This window comes from Podarcis vaucheri, assembly GCF_965113315.1.
Source record: "Podarcis vaucheri genome assembly, chromosome: 8".
NCBI lineage: Eukaryota > Metazoa > Chordata > Lepidosauria > Squamata > Lacertidae > Podarcis > Podarcis vaucheri.
Window position 1 is genome coordinate 21,099,892 of NC_138766.1, and position 17,352 is coordinate 21,117,243.

The 17,352-nt window shown below is 40.4% G+C and overlaps 1 protein-coding gene and 1 long non-coding RNA gene across 8 annotated transcripts in view; one reads left to right on the forward strand and one right to left on the reverse strand.

The window, feature by feature from the left end:
- The window catches only part of LOC309538833, a 379,365-nt gene that overhangs the window by 190,190 nt on the left and 171,823 nt on the right, over positions 1-17,352 (forward strand). The gene's annotated exons all lie outside the window — the stretch shown is intronic.
- Positions 1-17,352, reverse strand: part of CDH10 (cadherin 10) — a 408,163-nt gene that overhangs the window by 70,229 nt on the left and 320,582 nt on the right. For 6 of the 7 annotated variants that reach the window (XM_082234350.1, XM_082234349.1, XM_082234348.1 and 3 more), the window contains exon 2: positions 14,717-15,092. The exons of the other annotated variant lie outside the window; for it this stretch is intronic. In XM_082234350.1, the coding sequence (XP_082090476.1) occupies positions 14,717-14,947 (231 nt within the window). In that variant the 5' untranslated portion in view covers positions 14,948-15,092. The remainder of the gene's footprint in view (positions 1-14,716; positions 15,093-17,352) is intronic. 7 annotated transcript variants of the gene reach the window in all.

The window sequence follows — 17,352 nt, forward strand, 5'->3', positions numbered from 1 at the left end:
TGCTTGTAAGAAGCACAAAAAGTGCGAAGAAGCCCACTGTTGCTTACTAGCTTCTGGAAATCTTCAAACTGACCACAACTCCCATCACAACATCCAGCTTAGCAGCCTCTCTCTCTCTTTCTCTTTCTCTCTCTCTCTCTCTCTCTCTCTCTCTCTCTGTGTGTGTGTGTGGGTATTCTGATTAACATAACAGAAGATTTCTTATTTATGAGGCACAAAATTTTGGCTTCTGCCTTCATTGGCTGCTGTTTGATGCTTTCCTACACATCATACTGCCCGATCTCACTGATAAACCAAGACAACAAGATATTCACATCAATCTAGGCTAATTGCCTAAAAAAAAAATTCCTGCACAAATTAATAGCACCAGACAGGCTTTGTCCCTGGTTGCAATAGTATAGCAGACCCCATTAGGAAATTATTGAATCTGATTGAACATACCAAAGCAATTCAACTCTCACTGACAACTATGTCCCAAGATACCCTCAAGGCTTTTGATTGCTTAGAACGAAGCTGCCTATCACGGGCTTCAATTCTGGGTGCAGACAGAGGAGAGATGGAACAAGCATGGAGTTTCATGTACAGAGGTGGTTTTGGGTTGCTCCGGGTGCCACCCTGCAGGGGGCACCAAAACAAAGTTGCAGAATAGAGCACAAGAGGTGGGGGTGCCTATTTTTTGCATCAAATGGGGCACCACTGAAATTTGCAAGCCCAAAGTCCGCCACTGTCATGTGCTTGTGTGCATGAAGTTTCTTAACACTACTAGGCAAGTGCTTAAAAACCAGGCTTATCCAGGGCAACTCTTTCTCTCTGTATTTTTAAAAACATCTTTTTTATTAAAGATTTCCTTGAATTACAAAAGAACGTGCAATGTCTCTCTTCTTTTTTTCAGATTATAGAGTATCATAATTATGTTCAATATTAGACAATGTTGTATCTAGTATAGGGTTGAAGGGGAAGAGAGGTGGGGGTGGAGAGAGACGACGCTAAACCTACATATTCTTTTTCTTTTTTCAAAATTGGTATATTTGTGAGGTTTTTGTGTCAGCGTCAGTTGGGCAGGTTCTCTTTCTTTTCGTTTAGGGAAGTTTTTAATGTTTGATGTTTTATCGTGCTTTTCATATTCTGTTGGGAGCTGCCCAGAGTGGCTGGGGAAACCCAGCCAGATGGGCAGGGTATAAATAATAAATTATTATTATTATAAATTATTGTTATTTGTTGGTTTCCATTGGCAGTGGGGGGGGGGGCAGGGCATCAGCCAGTCTGGTGAGCCAGTGTGGAGCAGTGATTAGAGCACTGGGCTACGACCTGAGAGATCAGGGTTGAAATCCCCACTCAGCAAGGAAGCTCACTGGATGACCTTGGGCCAGTCACTCACTCTCAAACTATCTTACCTCATAGGGTTGTTGTGAGAATAAAACAGGGCAAATGTGAAATATGTATGTCAAGCCCTGAGCTTCTTCATGGAAATATATTATACCAATGTAGCAAATAAGTAGTAAATGAATCTCACTTCCAGTTGCATTTCTTAGACAAGACGACATGTGCTCACCAAACGGAAACACTCCATTTCCCTTTCCAGAAAGTAATTTAAAAGTCTAAGAATTATTAGCAATAGCTACAATTAATACTACATAGTAAGAACCAGGGATCCTTGGTTTTCAAAGGAAGATTCTGCTTATTGCCACATTGTTTCTAATTGAGATTAAATAAGATTAAAGGGACAATTCTCTATGTGTTTAATTATAAATCAATGCTACTAATCTCAAGGGATCTTACATCATAGTATGTGTGAGTCTAAATTGTACATTGCCCCATGCGTACTTGGACCATGCAATGAGAATGTGCAACACAATTCTGGCATCTTTCCTATTACTTCTCATTCCTCTGTGATTTGGGGAATGGGATGTGATACCAGAGAGCTTGCAGGAATTATTGCAGTGGAGCACACCTCTAAGGTTCCTGTGCCCTGGTAAACAGCAGCGATGGCATCACTTCGTGGCAGCACTTATTACGGACCAGAATTCAAAGTCGGCATTGTCTTGCGAATATACAGCTGGCATTCATGAAAACAATAACTTTCCCCAAAGTTGTTTCCTGAGTGGAATGGGTTTTATTCCACCACAATCACTAATCTGGAAGACCAATCCAGCCAATGTTAAGCATCATAATAGTTAGTTGGAAGTTAGTCATATTGTTTGAAGCAACGCTCATTTGAGTACAATCATAAAAACATTGTTCAAACAACAACCACAAAAGGCAGCAGAGGCTCTTGTTTAACCCCAACCCTCTGAATTCCCTAGCAATTGGTCTTCTTTGCCCTGCAACTTTGAGAAAAGCCGTGCAAAATTGTCCTTTCAAACTATAGTGGCTAAAATGTCTTAATTAAGTGGAATTGTGTTCTGAGCACTTTGTCGGGAGTATTGAAATAGCAGAAGGTTCTTTCAACATTTCCACAAACACAGGTAGCATTTCATAATCCTAATTATTCAGAAACACGCCTTCTGCCATAGGAAATATAAATGCGGAATTTCCAATGAGATCACTTACTGAAGCGCTCTCGCTCTCTCTCTCTCTCTCTCTCTACCTCATTATTTTTTATGAATGATGCCGAGAGAGAGAGAGAGAGAGTTTACCTTTTAATGATTTAGGTCAAGTGAAAGGCCGTTCAGTATGAATATTCTCCAAAGAACTGCAAGCTGGAACAACATGCCAGGTGATATGTGAAAGGAAACCCTCTTCATTTGATCATTCTGGATAGACCAAATGTGTACAAGAGGAGGAGGAGGAGCAGGAAAACCAGTGCTCTTTATAAAGGGGGGGGGAATGGTGCTGGTGCTCACCAGAGCCGTCTTAATTGTGCCAGTGTGCCAGCCTCTTGGGGCACCCCAGCGAGTGGGGGAGCTGCACGGCTTTGCCAGTGGCCTCCCCTTTCCCTCCTGCATGCCTGCCAGCTGTGCCCCATCACCCATGTGGCTGGCGGGCATGCAGCTTGCCTCCCAAGCCTCCACAGGAGGAGAGTGATCCCCGCAGGGGCTTGGGAAAAGGTCAACAACTCTGGGAAACAGGGGGGACGGTGCTGGAGGGATCTTTGCACCACGGTGCCAGATATGCTTAAGACAGCCCTGGTGCTCACCATGAAGTTGTGACAGTAAGTGTCACACTTTTAACATGGGAGGAGGTGCCAGGGCAGCGTACCCTTGAGTACCCCCTGGAAAAAATGCACTGAGGAGAACATTAGCTAGCCTTGCTCCCACCCTGATGTACTGAATGATTTCTATAAAGAGACTCTGTGTGCATGCAAACTAAAACTACATAAGTTTCATGGTTGGGGAACCTTCAAAAATCAGAGCAACACAGCCCCTCAAATCTCGCCTGCAGATTTACTGACCCTGCTAAGAGCACAAACCATCATTATTAGCCCCCAATAAGTGAATGCACTAATAAAACCCCAGGAAACTAATTTTCCTCAGTGGAAACCAACAGACAGATTGCTTCCTTACCTTGTTAGGATACCAGAATTAACAATAAATTTTATTCCTGGCACAGTAGCCCATTCTTTTTTGATCTGCTTGTACGATGGTGCTGAAAATAAGTGGATGGTTTCAGCATACATGCTAACTAGGGAGGTTCAGGGAATCTGAATATCTTTGCATATCCCCAAGCAAGCTCACCTGATCCACTCCTCCTGAACCAATCTGTGGATTGAAATATAGTTCTCCTTTAAATTGGTTTTAACTTCCACACAAGACTTTTTGCTCTCCCCCTATTTATTATTATCATAAATAAATAATCATAATTTAATAAGAATAAAAATGTGCACCCCACCACTGAGTCCATTCCATTGTAACTATCCAGTCTCCCAAAATTTCAACACCTCTTGCGATGGTTTGATCCTAACAGTACAAATTCTACAAGCACCTTCCATATCTCCTCAAAATCATTTCTCCTGCGTATTCCCCTTCTTACCTTAATGGCACATGTTAATTTATCATTAATAGCTATATCCCACACCTCTTTGTACCATCCTTCCATTTTATATTCTGTTTGTCCCTTCCACTTCCTAGCTATCATAATTTGTGCAGCTGTCAATAAATTTGTGAGCAAGTCCTTCATAACCTCTGGACTTTCGGTCAGCTTTAATCCAGTGATTTTTGTTCTCTCTTTAAACACCTTTTGCCAGAAAAATTGCACATATTCACACCCCTACTACATGTGTACATAAGTCCCGGTTTCCTGGCATCCCCTCCAACATAACACCAAATATTCATTGTTTATTTGATTTCATCTGACTGGTGTTAAATACCATCTCCAAACTAATTTATAATAATTTTTCTCTTTCTGTATGATTAAATATTTTTCTGGCACATATTTTTTGCTAGGCTTGATCATTATTGTGAATTGTTCATATTTTGCTGGGTTTTGCTATTGTTTAAAACTAGAACCTAGGAAGCCGGCTTATACTGAGGTAAACCGTGGGTCCATTTTGCTCAGTATAGTTTACACACTAGGCTTTCATGCATGAAAAATATCCATTTTTAATGGATAAATAAATTTATATTCAGCCCTACCTGGAGATGCCAGGGATTAAAGCAGATGTTCCACCACTGAACTTCAGTAATTATTGTTTTTTGTTTTATATTACTGTTGTAAATTGCCTGAAGGCTTATTGCAGGAAGTGACTGCTAAATACAACAAATAAATGAATCGGAAGATTGGGGGGTGCAATTGCAGGGAGAATAAAATTTAAGATATTAACTGATGCCAAAGAAAGAGGTAGATTTGCCCTGCCAGACCTGAAACTTTATTATGAATCAGCTGCTTTTTGCTGGCTGAGAGAATGGCTGCTTCTTGAAAACACTGACGTGTTGGATTTAGAAGGTTTCAACAATGCATTTGGCTGGCATGCATATTTGTGGTACGATAAGGTAAAAGCACATAAAGCGTTTAAAAATCATATTGTTAGAAAAGCATTGTTTAATGTTTGGATAAGAGATAAGGATTTGTTAGAAAAGAAAACCCCAAGATGGTTGTCACCAATGGAAGCGAAGGCACAGAAAAAACTCAATATGGAGGCTAAATGGCCGAAATATTGGGAAATTCTGGAACAAGATGGAGACAGAATAAAATTGCAGAGCTTTGAAAAATTGAAAAACAAAGTGCGAGATTGGCTCCATTATTACCAAATAATGGAGGCATACAATTTGGACAAAAAAGTTGGTTTCCAGGTGGAAAAATCAAAATTGGAAACAGAATTGCTAGATCCAAAAATCAAGAATTTGTCAAGAATGTATAACTTGCTGTTGAAATGGAACAGTCAGGATGAAATGGTGAAATCAGCTATGATTAAATGGGCACAAGATGTTGGACATAACATAATGATGGCTGACTGGGAACAGTTATGGACCACAGGTATGAAATTTACGGCATGTAATGCCTTAAGAGAAAATTTAATGAAAATGATTTATTGGTGGTACATGACACCAGTCAAGCTTGCAAAAATTTACCATTTGCCCGACAATAAATGTTGGAAATGTGATGAGACTGAAGGTACATTCTTTCACCTTTGGTGGACATGCCCAAGGATTAAGACATTCTGGGAGATGATTTATAACGAAATGAAAAAGATATTTAAATATACTTTCCTGAAGAAACCAGAGGCCTTTCTCCTGGGCATGGTCGGCCAAATAGTGCCAAAGAAGGATAGAACTTTTTTTATGTATGCAACAACAGCAGCAAGAATACTTATTGTGAAGTATTGGAAGACACAAGATTTACCCACCCAGGAAGAATGGCAGATGAAGTTGATGGACTATATGGAACTGGCGGAAATGACTGGCAGAATCCGAGACCAGGGAGAAGAGTTGGTGGAAGAAGACTGAAAAAAGTTTAAAGACTATTTACAGAAATGCTGTAAAATTAATGAATGTTAGAATGATGTCAGAATGAAGTTATATGGCTTTAGTAGAAATGTTATAAGGAACTAAGTATAAATAGATTAATAGAGTATTAAAGGAAAAAAGAAGGTTAGAATGTGTCAAGATAATTATAGGATAGAAAACAGAGGAAGATGGAAAGGAATTGCTGAAACAATTAACAGAAGTGGAATACAAAAAGGGAGGTGTGAGGAGGTCGTTGAAATAAGTGAATGAAAGATAAGATATTGAAATTGTTTGATGTGTTTTAAACGGTTTTTGTTTTGTTTTGTTAGTTTAATGTGTTAGTGTTATGTAGTGTCTTTGTATTGTATTGTATTGTATTGTATTGTATTGTATTGTATTGTCTTTTTTGTTGTGTTTAAATTGTTGGAAAAGTAATAAATATTGGGTCAGCTCCTAACAGAAGAGGACAAATATTCATCCCCCCCCTTTGCTGCCAGCATTTCCAGAAGCAGGACAGGCAGACACAGAAGCTGCACAGTTGAGAGAGGAGCTAACCAGCTATGAGATAGTAGCTAAGCAACCAGAAGGGAGGGAGCAGCTAGGAGGTACATCAATCAAGAGGGGGGGACCCCTCCCTTCCCCCAAACTCGGAGGTCCGAGCAAGTCAGTGAACAAAGGAGACACGGGGGGGGGAACTTCCCATTGGTGCACTTCTTGTTGAGGAAGTGGGGAGGAGTCAGAGTAGGCAACTTGCGGAGCGTTACCTGTTTGTGCTTGTAACAGAATGCTGCAATAAAAGGACTATAAATCTACCAAATGCTCATTCATTCTTATCGGTGAGCCACCGGAAGGGAGGGGGAACTCCCATACTTGACAATGAAATGCAATAAATTCTCCAAAAATTATGAGGATTAGGGTGGCCAAAGGTATTCTTTAGAAAATAATAATCCAGTCTGGTTTCAAAGGTAAGAGCTGACCCAAGTATCTAGGAAGCCTAGTTGCCAATGGCTCTATGATAAGACAAGATGGTGCCAGCACTCTTTGGAGATCTGCATAACGTCATGGAACTTTGCTGCTACGTAAATGTCTCGAGGACTTTTATTGCACAAAACCTGTTTAAGGACAGGCAGCAAGAAGGGCAAAAGGATTCTAAGCTATATTAGAGTTTGGTATTATTATGTTTGCACTGCAAAATGTGCTTCCTACACTCAGAGTCAAAGTCAGTGAGTAGTCGGAGGATGCAGAATATATTGCTTTTAAGCATTTCCCTCAAGAGTCAGCGTACCTTTTCACAATGTACAAAACGCTTTGGGCAAAGGTTTCATAAATGGATCTTAAATATCAGATTTCAATAAGAAATTAACTAGATTCCTAGCTCTATATTTAATCAGTGTTGAGGGGAAAGTCTCAGTTTGACAAAGTTTGAGAGATATTACTGATGCAAGATAAGGTTCAAAGATTCAAGTCCTTTCTAAAAACTATATTTTCAAAGAGGATCACAAATTGTACTGAGAGATGGTAGATTCTCATTTTTTTTCAATTCTAGAGTTTCTTTGATTATTTCCTTATAACAAATCATGCCAGTAAGTCCATCTAGTTCAGTGTGGTCCCCTCTGACTCACAGTGGCTCTCTAAGGTTTTATAGACAGAGAGTCCCTTCTAATCCTACCTAAAGATGCTAGGGATTTAACCTGAAACATTCTTGCTCTAGCACTGCTTCATAATGTGTTACCACTCACACATTCTTCCTCCTTTCACCCCCCCCCCCAGTTTTAAAGAATCTTTACTTTGCCAGTTATCCCAATGGGAAAGGCACAGAATTCAGTGGCCAAGTTGCTCACTGGAGCCAGATGGTTTGAGCATATTACACCGATCCTGGTCCAACTGCACTGGCTACCAATTAGTTTCCGGGCCCAATTCAAAGTGCTGGTTTTGACCTATAAAGCCTTAAGCAGCTCAGGATTGCAATACCTCAAGGACCACCTCTTTCCCTGTGAACCTACCTGAAGAAGAAGAAGAAGAGTTTGGATTTGATATTGACTCCCTTTAAGGAGTCTCAAAGCGGCTAACATTCTCCTTTCCCTTCCTCCCCCACAACAAACACTCTGTGAGGTGAGTGGGGCTGAGAGACTTCAGAGAAGTGTGACTAGCTCAAGGTCACCCAGCAGCTGCATGTGGAGGAGCGGGGACGCGAACCCGGTTCCCCAGATTACGAGACTACCACTCTTAACCACTACACCACACTGGCTCTCACCTGGACCCTGAGGTCATCTTCTGAGGCCCTCCTTTGTGTGCCTCCTCCTCGAGAAATAATAATAAATTATTATTATTATTATTATTATTATTATTATTATTATTATTATTATTTATGTATACCCCAGCCATCTGGCTGGGTTCCCCCAGCCACTCTGTGGCTCCCCATCTGTGGAATGCTCTCCCTGGGGAAGTTCGCCTGGCGCCTTCATTATAAACCTTTGGGTGCCAGGCAAAAACGTTCTTTTTTAACCAGTCCTCTGGTTGATCTGTTTGACATCCTGTACCCTTTTAAAATATATCTCTTTGGGTTGTTGTTTTTATTCTGATTATATATGTTGCTATTTTTCTTGTGAACTGCCCTGAGACCTCCAAGTATAGGGCGATATATAAACTCAATCAATCAATCAATCAAATAAGTATGCCAGTCCCAGGGCTAATATACTTTGCTCCTATTCCAGGAGCATTGCGGGGAACTTAAAGTGCCCTCAATCTAGTGGGTCAAAGACTACTTCCCATCTGTTCCTGACATGTCCTCAGAATGCCTCACTATGGCTTATTGGGACAAACCTCTTGTGGAGATAATGATCCACAGAATTTTCTGGATCCTGGGATGTCCTTCCAGGGACCACGGGATTGTGCTGTTCAGCTATAATCCCCAAACCAGCTATTCTGACACTGCCATGGCACATCTTAGGGTAAACAATTTCATGCTTATGAACAGAATATATCTACTATGTCAGTTATGAATTCTTGGAATGTCCCCCGCCCCTTCATCCAATGACAGATATTGCTATAAAAGTTATAGTCCAATAATAAAATCCAATATACCTCCTACATGTATATGCCCTACAGATTCATCACTGTTTTCATTAGCTGGGGAAGCATATTTAAATATATCGATTTTCATTTACAAAGAAAAGAATCAACTCACAGCTGAACTGATGAATATCATATTTCTAGAACTCTACTCTTTTTTTATTATTGACTTGTATTACTCTACACAGCCTTTAAGTTTGAAATCTTTTACTTGGACAATAGCTTGTGCTTCTGGACTTTAGCACTGTTCGTGAAGCCAATCTGGGTCAACTGAATGTCCCTGTGGAAGGCAGAAAAAAATATGTGTCCACAGGCACATTCACTCTGCATACAACCATCCATTTAAAGCACATTTAAAGCAAGAACAGCCCCAAATAATCTGGGGAACTGATTCTGTACCCCTGCAGCAGTTCTGTCCCTTATCACTTCCCTCGCTTCTCCTAAACTGGCCGAATGACCCAGATCCTGTCAAGACTTGACCACACACTATCAAAGGAAGAGGCCAGGATTTAGCTCGTCCTTCCAACTGAAGCTCTCAATGCTAAACATCTGTGAGGAACATGGTTTTCAAGTTTTCTAGTGCCTGAAAAGTCTGGTCCTGTCATAAAACAAGGCGAAGCAACTTTCTTCAGGCAGCAGGAGAGGGGAGATAGAGGAAGGCAAGAATTGATGTCAGACTACCACAGCAATTTTTAAAAATTATTCAGGGGGCACTATTTGGATGTCTCTTCGGGAATGAAAATGTCTGGGGCATGTACCTCACTACTGAGCTAAGTGGACAGTCTAGAATGCATGAAATGTTCCCCAGAATAACAGTGTCTGGAAGAATTGGTGGTCTGAGAAAGCTGTCTTCAGAGATGCATATTGCCCATTGCTGGTATTATCTAGAAGCCCAATGAGCTTCTAAAAAAACCAAACACCCCAGTATTCCTCAAACACCTTGTTTTAAAACCATTGGATTAGGACATGAATGCAAGGATATGGCCTAGCAAAGAACATTTTGCACAGTCCTCAAATCCATTTGCACATATCAGTTTGCATCGACAGCGGACAGTATAGTGTGTGGGGGTGCTCATCCAAACTCAGGTTACATACGCTTCAGGTTACAGACTCCGCTTACCCAGAAATAGTGCTTTAGGTTAAGAACTTTGCTTCAGGATGAGAACAGAAATCATGCTCCGGAGTGGCACGGCGGCAGCAGGAGGCCCCATTAGCTAAAGTGGTGCTTCAGGTTAAGAACAGTTTCAGGTTATGGACCTCCGGAACAAATTAAGTATTTAACCTGAGGTACCACTGTAAATGAAGCCATCAGCCAAGAGCTTTTGTTCCTTGTTATTTTTCCTCAAAGTAAAATCCATGCAACCAAGTTTCTAAAAGAAGCTGCAAACAACCAAATAGGAAGAAGAAGTCACTTTAGATCTTGGGTAGGAAGTGTCGATCAGAATTGTTGATTACTAACACCAACTTTCACTTACAAATAAGCTGTGGCCTCTGAGAATTTTGCCACTATCTAGTGCCATGTTCCTTTGGTGTTAATGAATGAGAAACGTTCAGCTTCCTTCCTACTTCTTTGCACCCCAGCGCCTCATTATCTCCGAGTACACTTTATAGATGGGAAACTGAAGGCCTCTTGTAGAACACTTACAAACCCATTAACATTTACACACAATATGTTATCCTTTAGGCACTCCTGTGGTTAGTTCTATTACATTTGCGAGAATCATCCCCCAGGGTCCTTGTTCATTGGCCTCATTGGACGTGTTAAAGCTGTCAAACCGTGAACTCCACTCAATTGCGGTGAGAGTTGGCTTGGATTTTGCAACCATTCCTAGGAGTAAGTGTGGCTCACCACATTGTGATCTTCTGGCAGGGCAAAAATAAGGAAAACGTTATGAGAAAATGGCTCAAATTCCTTGCATGGGCCAAGTCAAGGCTTGAATTTTCTACCTCCTATGCCTATATTATCCAATTGTTTTATAGTGCATAGTTTAACAATATATTTAAGACCAAAGTACAGCGGTACCTTGGTTCCTGAATGGCTTAGCTGACAAACGAATTGGTTCCCGAACTCCACAAACCTGGAAGTAAGTGTTTGGGTTTGCGAAGGTTTTTCAGAAGCTGAACGTCTGTTGTGGCTGTCGGCATTGTTTCTGGGGCCAATCAGCCAATCAGAAAATCCTTGGTTTTCAAATGTTTTGGAATTTGGATGGACTTCCAGAATGGATTCAGTTCAAGAGCCAAGGTACTACTGTACACATTCTGTATTCACATTTTTTTTTTTAAAGATCATGCTTTCGTTGGCCCCTTGTATCTGAAGAAAAAGCCCAATTCTGGAATGTGCTCCCTTACTCAGATCAGGACTCCACTCTTGTTACCTGCTGAAAATCCTTCCTCTTGCAGTTGTTCACCCTCAAAGATGTTTCGAACATTGTTAGATCTTATGTTTTAGCTCTGGAGTACTCAATAAATTGATTTTTTATGAGCTTCCTTAGCCAAAGAGGACAAAATGATTCCCCCCCCCCCATTCAATTTGGCCTATCTGAATTAATAAAGCATATGTAATATGGCATGTTACATTACATTATGTGAGGTTATTTGAGTTGAGTGTCTGTTCTGGAGCAAAGCAACATAATGCAATGTGGATGTTTAGTCAGGGTAATGTGGCATAAATGGAATGCTTTCAGGCTAGCTTCCACTGTTATATGACTTATTGCAAATCCATATTTATCTATTTTTGTTCCCTTCCAAGAGAATCTGCTGCTTATCAAAAGGCATAAAATATAACATCTCCATTCATAGATGCAAAAATATTTTGCTAATTAACAATAGAGATGAACGGTTTGAGGAAGGAGAGATCTCCTGTTTCAAATGCCAGAGTTTGAATGCGCTTGAATAACCTCAGCTAGAAAATTTGCACAGGAGCACAAAGCCTTCTGGCTATCCCTGAATGGCTCCAAATGAGTCGCTGATGCTGAGAATGGCACACTAATTTGTAGGCATAGATCTGTGTGAATAGCTCCCCCAACTATTTGAATTGTTTTGTGGTCTAGTGGCCTTATACCAAAACACAATTCCCTGGAAGTTTTCTACTAATTTCATTGGGGCTGAAATCCAACTGCACATAGATTTGAAGCATGAATCTACTTGAACTCAGCAAAAATAAAGAAAATGTCCACAAAGCCAGGCAGCAAGTCCACCATAATAACTAATTCTGATCTTTGTTTTTGAGTCTACGCAGCTGAGCAACAAACCCAATATATGAAAAAGAGAACATCACTGTTTTAGCCAGACAGTCTTCATCAAGACCTGCTAACATGGTTAGGATCAGGCTATAGGAGCATGAAATGTCTTCAAACCTGTTCTTGGATTATTATTATATTTTAAAAAACAATGACTTGTCATTTCTTCCCCTGAAATATCCCTTTGCCAGCGTGTATAGAGATTTATCTAGATATTATATAATTAGGCCATCAATATTCTCTGCATAATGCTGGGACCCAGTCCTTCTATTTGATTTCAAATAGGTATTATAAATACTTGTGGAAGTATTTACTGTGGAAATATTATAAATACTGTGGAAGACAGGAGTGCCTGGCGTGCTCTGGTCCATGCGGTCACGAAGAGTCAGACATGACTAAACAACAACAACAACAAGGTATTATAAATATCAAAAGAGTTCCATCCAGAGCTATTTTTCTAGATAAAGATGTGCCGCATAAAGCTTACCATGAACGTCTCCCTTGTTCTCATAGATTGGCAATGGTGCCCACCTGAGAGGTGCTGGAGCTGAGCTCTGGTGAGTTTTGGCTGAAAGAAATCCCTGGTTCCCACAGTCCCAATCTAGTTGTGGAATCCTCTCCTAGATTTCATGATGCCATAATTGTGGCCCTGAGGGCAACTTATGGTTGCTACAAGAAATGCACCCTCATAGGACACACAAGTAACTCACAAGTGCTTGTGTGCATTTCTACTGTAACATTGGAAGTGGTGTCTCTTAGATCTTCCTGACAGCGATATGCAAGAGTCATCTCCGGAATCTAGGGATTTATCCATAGGGAAGATACACACGGCCACTTCTGACATAGAATCACTCATGTATCATCTCTGAGTGTTTCTAAGCATGGATTTTATTTTTATCTGACATTCTACTATGGAAGATTACGCACTGACAGGACTTTGGGTAATGTAAGCTACAGGCCTCTCTGCACTTCTAGTGTAGTAGTTTTCAGACTTTCTCCTCCAGCGAACCCTTTCCAGGTTGACTCACCCAATCAGAATTCGCTAAATGTACTGCACAGAAAAACAAGCATATTGCTGAGAATTATGCTCACTGAGATCATAGGAGTGAACTCCTAGGGGCTGAGGTCCCTTCACCCCCCAATAAAATATTTGAGGAGGCTGCCCCCCAAGTTGATGGACATTACCATTTAAATGGTGTGTGTGTTGAGAATTTGGTTTTCTAGCAGCTTTTGGAGTGAACAATTAGTGGGTTGGCAACAAGCCAAGTTAAATGGAGTACATGAGAGAGTCTGCTTGGAGATAAAGGAAGCCTAGCAACAGGTGGTAATTGGCTAAGTTCTTCCTTATAAGCAGAATGACAAAGCAGTTTTCTTGTTGGAACACTGGAGTGTTGAAGTTTGGAAAGAAGTTTGAATCTAGTCTGTGTATACAGTAACTTGTACAAAGCTGTGGTTTACTCTGCTGTATATAATAAAGCTAACTAAAAATCAAGTTACTAGTCAAGCAAGTTCTGTTCCTGTTTGTCGTCCTGGAATTGTACAATTTGGCAGCTGGTAGCAAGAGTTTTGGTTGAGATCCATCAACAGTGTGCACACCACATCTACCCTGACTGAGCTCATGAGGGACAATGGCCAGGTCTGTTCAGCCTTAATGTTACTTTGATTTGATTAAGAATGACCCCTACAGCATACCATGTATTTGTTTGTGGCCTGTTCATTGCAGGGTAATCGATAGACACCATTTATGAAAGTCTGGGTAACTAATTTTCCAAGGAACCCCCACCAGGGCTTTCCTAGTGTATGGCATGTTGTCATAATGGAGTGGTAGGGATGGTGTCAGCTGCTACGCAAACTTTTCACATCTGAGGAAGATTTAATAAATCTAGGTCACATGCAGTTTGGCTACAGGTATTAAATCACTGAAATGGCCACCTACTGCAGCCAGATTTTGTGATACATAAATGATACTTAGGATAGGGTCCTATAAAACATACTTGGAAAACTATACTACTATACTAGAACTGCAATTTTCTTTCAAACCAGGCGAAAGTACTTGAGAATAAGGCTTTGTCCTTTTTTAAACCTATGCTTCAACTGAACATAAAACTCTTTCACTCATGAAATTACTAATCCAATTTTTCACTTCATGTTAAAACAAAAACTCTGAACAGGTTTGTTAGCAAGGGTCACCTTTTTCATCAGAGGAAGAGTCAATGTTGGAAGATGAAGGATAGCTTGTGTTCCAGAGGAAGGTGTACAAAGTATTAAAGTTAAGTCATACTCAAAAATGTTGCTTTTTGTGTATAAAAATCAAATAAAAAAATCACACGATTATTTATCCACATTAGAACATGGGTGTTTCAATCCAATACTCCCGTTTCCAAAGCTTTTGTTTTTATTTTTTTCAACAGAACAAACAAAAGGTCTCTATATATTTGAGAATGAAGTCCTCAAAGATAATTTCCTACCATTAAATCGCTGCAATGCATAAGAAGAATAGGAGAAGATATACATATGGCCTACCTTGCCTACATATTGGTTATCTGAGCCGGTATATTCCTCCAGCAAGAAGAACTGGTTCCACATCCAGCCTCGCTTCTGGCGGTGCAGAGCTTTTCCTTCATTCCCTATTCCACGTGCAGCAAAACTTTTGGGCTGCTGGTCCGTAGTCCTGCTGAATACCATTGCTGTTAAGCAGGGGTGGAGCAGGCACACCCAGAGTAGTACCACCAGCAAGCCTTGTTGTATTATCATGGTTTTCCTCTGCTGACTGTCTTCTCAAGTGCCTTTGGCTGCAAGTTGGACACTTTGCCTTCAACTGAGCTCTAGATATTCTTCAGTGGAACGTGAAGCCAAGCTGTTTATACCAGCTCATCTCTCGTCTGGGCATATCCAAAATCTGAAAAGGAAACAGCAAGAGAGAAAGAGAGAGAGAGAGAGAGCAATACAGTTACAGATATATAATTGCAAGCTAAAAATGTTCCCTTTGTTTGCATTAGATTTCACATTGTTCCTGGCAGAATAGCTGTAAAATCTTACAGCAAATTGGTTAGCTCCCCCAAGCATAAAACAAACAGCTGATGTGGCAAGTATAAAGGTTATCTAGAAACTGTCACCTAATCAGAGCTTTGTAAAATATATTCAGCATGAAATGCTCGGGAAAAATGAATTGTGCAGATAAACGTGTTTTCCTCTGCCCCTCACCAACTACCCTTACCTTTAACTTTTGTATTTAAGGTCGTTGAGAACATTCATCATGTAGACTAGGGGATCTGCACCATTGGCGCTTACATATTAAATACTGCAGTCTTTACTTGAAATGTTTTCCACCTGATTTGACTTACAAGTAACCCAGTGTTTTATTAATCTTGTTACCAAGAGGCACTTAAAGGCTAATGCAAAGGCTGTTTTCGAAACCACAGAAATGGTGGAATACTAGTTCCCCAGGGTACTTTAAATGGCAAAAGAGGACATCATATGCATCGGAAGAAATACAACATGACAAGAAGCAAACTTTCTAAGAGAGAGATTCTGGGATGCAAAGTTCCAGCAAAATCCAACGCAGGATACAAAGCCAATGTAAATGGAAGGACTGATGAAATGGAAGGTGGCCTTTGTTTTTTTGCCATATTGGATATACAGGGTCAAGCGCTGCATACCAAAGACATGTCTTTACTTGTTCATAAAATATTTGTTAGGAAATTGTCAAATTGGAACTCCAATCTGTGCTCTCCTGTCCGTTAACTTCTTTGGCAACACTAGCTCACAATGGTATTAGAATCCCTAAAATGCAACTATCTTTGTTAAAGTCAGACTTAGTGGTCAATCAAACCTTTGGCAGCTGCCTATTGTTGAACTTCTTGTTGTACTATAGATAGGTTCTATGTGATTATGATATGACATTAATGGATGAACCTAAATTGAACAGATTCGCTCCATGCCTACCCAGGAGCCCTCCCTAAAAGCTGAAGCTCAACACTTCTCCCCACATCCCTCTGCACCCTTCCGTAACTTTGGTTATATTTGAACTTGCCTAGCCCAGCTGGGTAGAGTGTGGTGCTGATAATGCCAAGGTCGCAGTTTCATATATATGAATTTTCTGTTTTACATTTTAGAATATTCATTTAGCCAAAATTAAAATATCAATGACTTCCCTTCTCCTTTTATTATTGATTAATATCTCCATTATTACATCCATCAAAACTTATTTACACTATTGAATTTATCTTAATGCTGCCAACATTTTCAAGTGTACATAGTTTCCCCTCATATATTCAATAAATATTTTCCAATCTTTAAATGTATGTTCTTCTTGTTCTCTTATTCTATATGTTAGGTCTGCAAGCTGCTCATATTCCATCAGTTTAAGTCACCATTCTTCTTTGGTTGGAACCTTGCTTGTTTTCCATTTTGGGGCTACCAAAACATGGGCCACAGTAGTGGCATACATAAATAACCTTTTTTGACGCCTGGGAATTTCCATCTGAATTCTCCCCAACAAAAAGGACTCTGGGTTGTTGTTTTTTGTTTTGTTTTTTGGAAAAGTATACTTTTAAACATTTTTGAAATTTATTATAATAATTATTTCCCAATACTCTTTTACCCTTTTACAGGTCTACCACATATGAAAGAATGTACCCTCAGCCACATTGCATCTTCAGCACTTATCTAATTCAGTCTTATACATCTAAGTAAGTCTACTCGGAGTTAAATACCATTGGTACATCATTTTCAGGTAGCTCTCCTTTGAGGAATAACATGCTGTAAACTTCGGATCACTCTTCCAAAGTTTTCCCCAGAGATTAAAATCTATATTACGTCCTATATCTATTGCCCAATATGTCATAGAGGCTTTGACAAGCTCGTCTTTTGTTTTCCCCAATGTCGAAGGTTTGAACCCCATATGGAACAGCTGCATATTCTTGCCTTATAAAGAGGTTGGACTAGATGATCCTCAGGGTCCCTTCCAACTGTACAACTCTACGACTCTCCCTTCTGATGGTAAAGCCATTTCTCCTTCCTGGGGAGATGATGTTGAAGGCTGGGAGCAAGCCCTCCCCACGCGCATGGGGTGGGATAGCCCCTGCGCCATTGGTTGGTCCTTGGCCACATCATCCTTAGGCCGTCCAACCCGGGTGGTCCGGGGGTGTGGCACGGGC